Source organism: Labrus mixtus, chromosome 3 (assembly GCF_963584025.1).
Source record: "Labrus mixtus chromosome 3, fLabMix1.1, whole genome shotgun sequence".
Taxonomy (NCBI): Eukaryota; Metazoa; Chordata; class Actinopteri; order Labriformes; family Labridae; genus Labrus; species Labrus mixtus.
Genome location: NC_083614.1, coordinates 19,228,065 through 19,237,837, shown reverse-complemented (window position 1 = coordinate 19,237,837; position 9,773 = coordinate 19,228,065). Strand labels below are relative to the sequence as shown.

General features: G+C 41.6%; 1 protein-coding gene across 4 annotated transcripts; it reads right to left on the bottom strand.

Annotated features, from left to right (window-relative positions):
• Positions 1 to 31: 31 nt before the first annotated feature.
• tab3 (TGF-beta activated kinase 1 (MAP3K7) binding protein 3) lies at positions 32 to 7,966 on the bottom strand. Of its 4 annotated transcripts, none has more exons than XM_061033600.1 (7): positions 7,777 to 7,966; positions 6,949 to 7,123; positions 5,440 to 6,694; positions 3,798 to 3,958; positions 2,923 to 3,016; positions 1,449 to 1,532; positions 32 to 893 (listed from the first exon to the last, which is right to left on the bottom strand). In XM_061033600.1, the coding sequence occupies exons 2-7, from the start codon at positions 7,048 to 7,050 to the stop codon at positions 754 to 756; spliced, it is 1,836 nt and encodes a 611-aa protein (XP_060889583.1). In that variant the 5' UTR covers positions 7,051 to 7,123; positions 7,777 to 7,966; the 3' UTR covers positions 32 to 753. The 4 variants fall into 4 exon arrangements, with proteins under 4 accessions (XP_060889583.1, XP_060889580.1, XP_060889581.1 ...); XM_061033597.1 differs by having other exon boundaries at positions 32 to 899; positions 7,777 to 7,964; XM_061033598.1 differs by lacking the exon at positions 7,777 to 7,966 and adding an exon at positions 7,419 to 7,455 and having other exon boundaries at positions 32 to 899; positions 6,949 to 7,113.
• Between the last annotated feature and the right edge of the window lie 1,807 nt (positions 7,967 to 9,773).

Genomic DNA, 9,773 nt, shown 5'->3' with positions numbered 1-9,773 from the left:
TAGGCATCTATGATCTTCGGCACACATGTGGTCAGGTCACATAGAATCAGCTCCTTTATTAAGTACAGCAAGATGAGGCATTTGCACAGGAAATCAACATCTCATGAACACATAATACAGGGTGGCGTATTTTGCATAACAGTACCAGGAATATACTCATATGCAAGTGTCTTTAGTGTTCTTCTTTCAGTGAAATGAGCTCTTATACAGAGCCAGATACAGTGTACAGTCTACATTTCGCATTTGTCAGAACGTATATATCATTGATTTCATAGTTCCACCCTCAGAGAGGGAGTCACAGATCCTGGATTAAAGTGGAAGTGCCTCTATTTTAAGTTCAGGAATGGGCACAGTTGTGTAAACAGGGCAGTCACTTATTCTGCTTGGAATGATCTCCGGGTAAACTTACGCTCCACTTCATCAATCCTCAGTCGCTTTGACCTTCCCGAAGCCAAGTTCCACTGTGTCACTCACTATTTTATCCATTTGCTAAGAGACGCGTCCAAGCTGTCCCCAAAAGACTTCATCATCCACCAACGAAGAGTCCAAGTGCACAGGAGTAGTAGACGGAAGCAGGGCAAGTGGGCAGAGAGGGATAGTGGCTCTTCCTCAGCAGGTATATAGGTGTTGTATATTTACTGACAGGGGAAGACCTCTAGACAGATTCTGCAGATGTTTGAAAGGGTGGAGCTTATACTCTCCAAGGATTGGCAGGGGCGGGACAAGGTAGGGCAATTCAGGTCAGCACACAGCTCAGGTGTAGCGTGGCATCTCACATTGTTCACAGCGGTTGAGCGCAGGGTGATTGAGGAAGGTGCAGCTTTCACAGTTCCACTGGGCACCTTCAAAATCCTCGTCCCTCTGAGGCCCCTGCACTGGTTTAGGGATCTGCTCTGCATCTAGCAATAAAAAAGGCAGTTTAAAACAAGAGCGCAAGAGAGTCTTTATTCATGTGATAAAGTGCTAAGCACAACAACAAAGTAAGTTTCATCAGCTCAGGGATAGAATTAAGCATGACGTCATGAGGCATGCATTCAAGGATCAACCATTCAGTATAAATGGTAATAGTCAAAGGCAAAAGGAAGGTTTTTCATCAAGTTGCCATGCCAACAGATTTGTGTAGACACAACACAGACTAAAATCAGAAAGGCTTTGTCTTGGAAACTTTGATGTACTGAGAGGCAAATTTGACAAATATTCTGTGTGCAATGCTCTAGGAACTACGCGGTGCAAGACCCCCCCGGACTGTTCGATGGCCACGTCTGGCCCATGTATTTGAAACACAAGAACATCATGAGTGGTCCTGCAATGAAAGTCAAAACTGTATCCTGGCAACAGAATAATTCAGTCTAATTCTAACCTGTTCAACATTTATTTTTCTCCACTAATAAACACAGCCTCATGAAAATGTTTCAAGACTTCTGAAAACTGAGTCAAACAATTCTCACCTTTCCTCACAGGTTTAGGCGGCACTACAGGACCGGGCTGAATGTTGTCATAAAAGTTGTTCATTGCTTTTGGGTCGAACTTCCCTGTGGAGGAAAGCAGAAACCAGATACATCAGTTTGTTTACAAGTGCTCATTCCAGACAGACAGCCAATCAGTTCCCAGCCTCCTATTCTCTTTGAGCCTCTTTACTGATGCAGTGTTCAGACTGGCACTTACAAAAAAAGATAGCAGGGTCAACAGGCTAAATAGTAAAAACGCGCTTTAAATTTAGGGCAAGGTCAGAAAACATAATCCGGTTCAGAACAGAGATACACATTCTACCGATATTATAAAAAATTTACATATCTGTTACCCAAAAGAATCACCCTAGATTGTATTCAGTCATCTCACCAACACTGAATGGCAGCTAGTTCAATAACATATGCTTGATAAATGAACCAAATAAATGACAAGGATGCATGAACTCACGCTTTGCTTTCTACAAGTTCCAACTTTAAAATTTGATTAACCGGATGTTGATGTCTGCTTAGAGACAGCCGATCATTTTTTACAAGCATTAGCAAAAAAAAGCTGACAGGCCTAAAAGCTACAGCTTACAGTCAAGACGTTGACTTGTTATCTTATTTCTTCTACAGTGTGGAATCCTCCTCAAGCTAAATTCCTGAGCTCAATGACCTTCTGTGATTGTATGAAAGCACTCTCCAAATGATAAACAAAGATATCTAACACAAATAACTGATTCATGTTAACTGATGTTTTTTAGGGACCTTTAACAACATCCAAACATTTAACAACTCTCAACAACAACGATTATTTTTTTTTTTAAAGATTCTTGTACTGATTGAAAAGCACTGCTGCAAAGTTTTTAGATTCAGAAGCTGACAAACAAATCCAGTTATTTTGCAAATGCTCTTTTATGTTGAAGTTTATTATCCATTGACTGAGCAGCCTGTCTGAAAAGGAGCATTATGGAAGACGACAACAACAACAAACAAAGGGAAGACAACTGCTCAAATGTTCAGTTCACCAGCACTGGATAGATTGATTATAAATTGTTAAAAGTTATAAGAAGGAGGATCTTAATACCCTTTCACTTGAGCAAATACACAGCTTCTTGTGAAATTATAAACCATAACAGCTTATTTCTACAATGGAAATTTTGAGACAATGCTGTTATACATTTCGTAATCATCAAGGATCATGTACCAGTAAAGCACCATGCTGGACCCAATGAGGGTCAACTCTGACCAGTGGGTTATTTTAGAACACTGTATCTGTATGCAGAGGGAAGGAGCATCATCCATCACTCTGGACTCAACTCTATCTGCTTCTGGGCTTGGCTCTTTCAAGATCAATGCTTTCAAATATATCAGACATGCACTTCAAAGTTTCATGCGTTGGACTGTACATTAATGACTGTGGATGTGTGTGTGTGTGTGTGTGTGTGTGTGTGTGTGTGTGTGTGTCTGAAACCTCTTGATTGCAGAAGATCTGTCTCCTTTAGGGTACAGTCGATATCAATCTGAAGCTGTCTGTTCAGACTCCGCAAACGGGTCATCTCTTCAGGCTGCAGTCGGTGCAAACACAACAACCCAGTTAGATTAGACGAATATAGGCAACCAAATATTCCCTCCTTTAAAACCTCTTCTTACGAGTAAGAAAGTAATAAACACACCCTTTTATGATAAAATAGTGTTGTCATATTATTGCTGAATTTTAGTAGCACTTTGTGTCTAAGATTGCCATGTTTTCTGCCTTTTAAAAAGCCCACATGCCTGCTTTTCTTCTTATTGTTTTCAAACTAAATAGGACAGGCCCTACCCTACATCTGTGATTTGCTAACTCCCCATGAGCCTGACCACTGCCTGGGATCCTCCAGCAGGGCTCTACTAGCAGTTCCTAAAACTCGACTGGTCCCAAAGCCTTTGCTGTTCGTACCCCCCGGGCGGTGGAACTCCCTCCCTGAATATCTCAGACAGCCAGTGTCCTCTTTTAAATCACTTCTTAAAACTCACATTCATTGATTTTCTTTTCTCAATGATTTGGTTGGTTGTACTTCTTGAGTACCAGGTTTTATTGTTATATGCGTTTAATTTATGTTTTAGTCCTTTTTTTCGTGTGCTATTATTTGAAGATGTGTGTATTTTTTGTACTATTGTTGGTTGTTTTAAATTCAAAACACTTTGTGACTTTTTTTTTTTTTACAAGTGCAATGTAAATACAATCACTATTATCATTCTTATTATTATTTCATCCAAAGTCAAATTGAATTCTATAATGTCATTTACACGGTAGATGTAATCGCATGACAACGTAAACAGCAAAACAACTAAGTGTGTGGTTCTTACTCTGGGTATAAGACTCGTGGAGTTTACTCGTCTAAAGCGTCTTTGTAGGGCGTCGTATTCCATATTGTTAACATCCGACTTCAGATGCTCTAGTTTCTGCTTTTCCAGCAGCAGCTCTTTCAGTAGACGCTCCATCCTGGCACGCTGGTGGAGCAGGAGAGCTGGAGAGGAGCAAACAAACAAATACAAAAATAAGGAGTCTGTTAGCTACTTTCTACAGTAAACAAGCACTCATATTTAAGTAATATGAAGAAAAAGAAAAACACAATCAGTGCAGACAAATCATGATACCAAAGACCATCTTTCAGTAAGTTAGCCTCCAAATTACTTCAACTATTAACACAATACTTTAACCTTAATAATCACAATACAAGTAAACAGGCTTAAGAAGACAAATAGATACTAAGGCAAACAAACTATATAGCTTTATGAGGCCCAATTTGGGCCCTGTGGTAGGGTAGGTAGTATCGGTGTTATCACTACCTGGAGGTTGCATCTACGGAGCCTGGGTCTGTTGAAGGTGGCAATGCTATTTGGGCTCTGATGGCAATGTGGTAGGGTAGGTAAGATATAGAAGTTTAGCACATGGGTACGGTTGGCCGTGAGAGCTAGCAATGTGGGGTAGGAGGGGGGTGGCTCTGGGATGCCGGAGCTCACTGTCCAGCCTTCCCAAGGTGTCGTGGGACTAATTGGATGAAACACAGGTGAAGGGAGGTTCCCACTTGACAATCCCAGTGATGTCCTGGTGATGCGTATCAGTCTACATGGTTGAGTTGTGGGGGCCATGTGTTCAGGTAGGTAGTATCAGGGTTGTCACTACCTGCAGCTTGCATCTACGGAGCCAGGGTCTGTTGAAGGTGGCATCGATCGCTGTTTTGGTTTTTCTGGTGGCAACTAAGGGCCATAAGGGAGGTGATGTAACTTATCAGTAGGGCAAAGGGGCATAATTGGGATGAGGGGTGTTTTCACTTAGTGCCTTTCATTAGGGCACAATTAACTTGTGTTTGATTCAAATTGAAATAATTCTAGGCGAGAAGATACGAGAAAGTATAACAAAATATGCCAACAAAATGCAGGTTAACACCACAAAATGACTGACACAGATAACTTAAACACATTTCTGTCAGAGTTTAAACAAAGCTGTAATAAAGTTGGCATGTCACAACTGTTTCCTATTGCAATATTAACATTTTATATTTATGGCCAGTACAAAAATAAGCACTACAAAACTGGAAGAGGAACTCGATTTTTTTCTTCAAAATCTGTAATTGTGAGATCCTAATTTTGCAAATACATTTTTGACAACAATTAAATATTAGAATTTAAGACTCTGATGTACAGTGTAATCCTTTAGTTCAATTCATGTTCAATTTCTTTTAGAAATACTGTATATTTATAGTTTTTTTTATGTATTTAGTGAGTTAAAAGTTCATTTGGGCTATAAGAAACATGTCTTACGATACATCAAATAATTAGCAGATTATTTTATTTTAAGCACCTACATTCTGGTCAACAGTGGTTCCATGAGCTCCAGTACGAAGTGCAATGTCTCCAATTAAAAAGTCAACTATTCTCAGACTCAAGGTCACTTAAAATCGCACACATACAAAGCAAAAGATAGAAATAAACTTCAATGCCCTACCTTGTGTGTATGCATAGTCATCAGAGCCTGAGCTTGAACGTCGGGGCATTTGGTGAAACTGACTTGCAATGTTCCCTGGTAGAGCTGAGATGGGCAGGATGGGTGCAGGGGCAGCGTTGTGCTCCCCATGGTCTACTATGTTGAGAAGAGACTCCGCTTCGGCCACAGGAGGTGAGCTGGGGGGCCTCTGGGCCTGGCCTCCTGGGGACACTTTGATTTTGAAGGTGTAGGCTGACTGGCCCGGTTGAGGAGAGGAGGCAGGCCGAGGCCTTGCAGGGCCTTGATGCTGCAGGTACATCCCAGGGTGGAATGATGCTGGGCCTGTAGGTCCAGTCATAGTGATACCCCTTGAAGGAGAGCTGGGTGAGGGGCTTGTGGCCATGTAAAGTGTTCCTTGGGGGTGGGGATTGTGCACAGGTGAATTGCTGCGAGGTCGTGGACCCTCCAGGGTAATCTCTATCTGGTTCTTGAGGGGGTTCTTGTTGTAGGGCCTGTAAACTGCAGGCTGTTGCTGGGGTTGTTGCTGGTGATGGTAGGGCATGCTAGGGATGGTTGGGGAGCTAATAGGTAGGAAGACATATTGCTGGTGCTGGGGTTGGGGTTGTGGTTGGGACTGCGGCTGGACCTGATGTTGGGGGGAGCTGTAAGGGGAGCCGTATGTGGGAGTACTATAAGGGGACTGCTGATGCTGATACACAGGCGCCCCTGAGGCCGACCAAGGCGATGGCTGAGGGCTTTGGGAGGGTGAAGGTCTAATATACAGGGGGGTGTTGCTGCTGTTCGCATAGTGCCCTGGGGGGATCTGCAGAGCTTGTGGGACAGTGGGTATACTTTGTGAAAGTGTGACTGTTATAGGGTTCATTGTGTAACGCGGGACAGGGGAATATGTTGGAGACATGCCCTGCATTGTGGGTGGAGGGGTAGGAGTGCTAGCCGACCGGCTCTGATCGTTCATGAAAAAAGGGTTGTAACCAGGGGAGGGGGCTATGTTAGCAGGGGCCGACAGTGGCTCAGGGTAGCTGGGTCGCTGGGGTTCAATGTGACTATCACTGGTGCTGTGCACTAGGGAGCGTCCAACTCCTGGTGCTCCTCCATTTGCCTTGTTTGCTTCTGAGCCTGGGTAGCCCAGACTGATGTGGAGCATTTGATTTCGACTCCGTCGCCCATCCTCTGGACTGTGATGGAACTCTCCATACAGGTATCTGTTACTCTCCTGAGCCAGCAGGTGGCAGCAGAGATCCAGGTTATTGTTGTTCTGAGACAGCAAACCAAGAACAGTCTTGAGTTATTCAGCGTCAAGCAGCTGGAGTGTTTAAGAGCACTTCTTGCTGCTTTTCTGCTTAGTACACATTATATGAGGAAAAATACGTGCTGCTGGTAATTTAGCTTTACAAACTAAGCAATATATCTCGAAAATACATTCTGCACAGGCCAATATCAAACATTCATAATTTGCAGAGTCCAACCATCAGAGCATATGGAAGAACAAGTGTGTGTTTGTGTGAATACCTGTAGAAGGCACTGTGACACAACCCCCTCTGGGATCTCTGGGAAACGCTGCTTAAGATCCTGCAGGATGTGATAGTCGAGCTGAGAGCCTCCCTGCGCCATCCTAAAGCCAACACAGAGACTCAACGAGCCCAAAACTGCAAACGCTGAAATAACCGACGTCGTCTCATCCCCCTGAAGACGCAACAGATCACACGACTCAAGATGCTGCCAATGACCTGATTAGCACGTTTGTCTGCCACACACCCAATGTGTCAGCAATAATTACATCCAAGTAGAACAATTAAAAACAGTCTCTGTGAGGCATGTCAACCTTAGCTTTCAGAAACCAGCAGAATATATCCACATGATCCAACACCTGTTAAAACAAGCCAGATTCTACGTTGTTCTTTCACATGTGCACGGAGGTTCTTGTGAGCTGCCTGTCAGTCTGTTGTTGTTTGTTTAACCATATTGTTGCACCGAGCAACGACGACATACCACCGCTAGCTCGCAGGCTAGCTCTCAGCATCAATTGGCCTCCGTGTATCACTAAAACAAAACAACCACGCCGGTGTTACGTGTGACCACGACAGACAATAACATTGACATTCCCTAGGAGATTATCCCGTAGTTAGCCGTCACTAAAAATAGCATCAAAATCCTCCTAAACAAGTCACTTTGTTCAAATAAGATTAACTCAATTCGTCAGGTAACTCTGCTAACGCTAACATTAGCTCGGTCCTGTTGGCTGGTCAGCTGTCATATGCCTCTGGGTGTTGATGGATTAGCTAGCTAACCATGCTAAAGTCAGGTAGCCACTTTACGACTTTGCAAAACAAAACTCACCATAAATTAAGTCTCCCTCAAGTCCCGGATCATATCGGAGCCTCGGTAGTTCTTATATTGTACGACGAGGTTTGTCAAGTGTTTGTTTTGGCTAAGTAACTTGTAGTTTCGCATTCCAGCGTCAGGCCCGCTGAATTACATACGAACAGACTGTCTATCGCGATAATGTCAGATTCTCCCCCAACCAGGAAGTTGTTCAAATCGGCTGATTCGACGCTGTCAGTACTGCGCATGTCTGCTTGCCGCGCTCCCTTTCTTATAGGATTCTCTATTTTATTGATAATTTAAAGCCTTCAATTACTGACATGGTAAATGTTATTTTACTCATGAGTAAATATCATATTCACTGTAGTAAGTGGAGAAACAGCAAACCCTCATTTGACTGGTTTATAAATTATTTCAAATATTTTTTCTTATCTCTGGAAAAAAAAATCAAATCTAGCAGTGCTGACTTATCGAAATTCTTGTTGTTTTGATTTCTGGCCCTTGTTGAATTGTTTTTGTCCTTGCTCCAGTTTGTTGTCTGCTTACATTTGCCTGATGTTTTCTTTTGGAAAAGTTTTATTTTTATTTATTTATTTGTATATATAATCCCCCCTAGTCTTGATTTATGTTTGAATTAACATGTTCCTGTGTATTTTGCTGTTGTATGTTCATCCTCTTTAAGAGTTTGTATAAACTTTTTTTGTATATGTTAAATTTGTCAATAAAGACGGTTAAAAAAAATTAAATAATTTTATCAACAGCTCAATATTGCTCTTGAAAAATAAATCTCTGTAAATACAGATGTATTTAACTTACTAATATGTTTTCAAGAGAGCCATGGCTTCAGTGAAGCATATAAAAGCCATTTAAAAAAACACTTAATTGGTAGGCTAATAAAAGTTATTAGACTGGTGAACAGTTCTGGGTTTTCCAAAAAACTATCAAACTTAACTTAACATATTTCCCCATCAATACATGCTGGTGATAGTCTGCAGTTTGCAAGAATATACTGTCACATAATTTAATTGAAAATTGGGTCTGGCACGTCTCAAATGACCTTATCGCAATATAGGCTAAGTATGTGTATTAATGTAGAAAGAAAACCACGTAAGTGTGTGTGTGAAGAAGTAATCATATTTTACCTATATTATCTTTAGCAGATACGTTCATCATTAAGTTGTCTTAAAGTCATCTTCAGTTGATGAACAGCATTTTATTTAAAACATTAGTCAAGTTAAGTGTAGCTTTTTTACTGATTAGGGGTGTCCTCAGTCACCGATTTCAGATGTTTTCTTGGGGGTGGCGTATAGTCAAATACCATACTGTAAGAGCAAAGTTAAGATTTGTGTCAGTGGTATTTCTCTGTGTTTTCCACTAGGGGGCAGTGAGAAAGTCCATCATTCTACAGAAGCGCTTAACCTTAAGTGACAATCACTGGAAGAGACACGAATGGTCTTCTCCAGGGGAAGACCAACATTATAGTTTAATGTGTAATGTGTAGTGTGTATCTGTTGTGGAAGTAAAGCATAATAATATAATAACATAATTTCTAAAGTAACACTTTTGTATCACATGAAGCCAGAACTGTTTGCTGGAGCACCGGTAAATAGGATTTTTTGATAATGCAGCAGTTGGTTCTTTAAGATAAAATGGTCAGTAATGGATAATACCACCATCAGAAGTCTGGAGGGTTGTAAGGAGGTCAGTATTGCAGATGTCTGTTTATGCTTGAGGCTGTTAACTGACACAGGGAAAAGGTTTTGGATTACTGCAAAGTGGTAGCAAGGAATTTTCAGACTATTCATGTGTAGATCACAGCACAACTCAAAGACACTTAACAAAGAATAACAACAACAACAAAAACAATACAACGAAGAAATAATCTAAAAGAAGGAGGAAGAGAGTTGAGATTGTTAGTGGTTGTAGCCAATGTTGAAGAGGTGAGTTTTTTGGGATATCTTGAAGGATGTGAGTGTGGGGGAGTCTCTAATGTTTTTTTGGGAGTGAGTTCC

What these genes read in the sequence shown, in the direction of transcription:
- tab3 (XM_061033597.1), bottom strand. Translation starts at nt 7,050, where the DNA reads ATGGCGCAGGGAGGCTCTCAGCTCGACTATCACATCCTGCAGGATCTT. An exon ending in CCACGAGTCTTATACCCAGA is followed by an intron (nt 3,017 to 3,797) that starts GTAAGAACCACA and finishes CACCGACTGCAG; the next exon opens with CCTGAAGAGATGACCCGTTT. An exon ending in AGATCTTCTGCAATCAAGAG is followed by an intron (nt 1,533 to 2,922) that starts GTTTCAGACACA and finishes TTTCCTCCACAG; the next exon opens with GGAAGTTCGACCCAAAAGCA.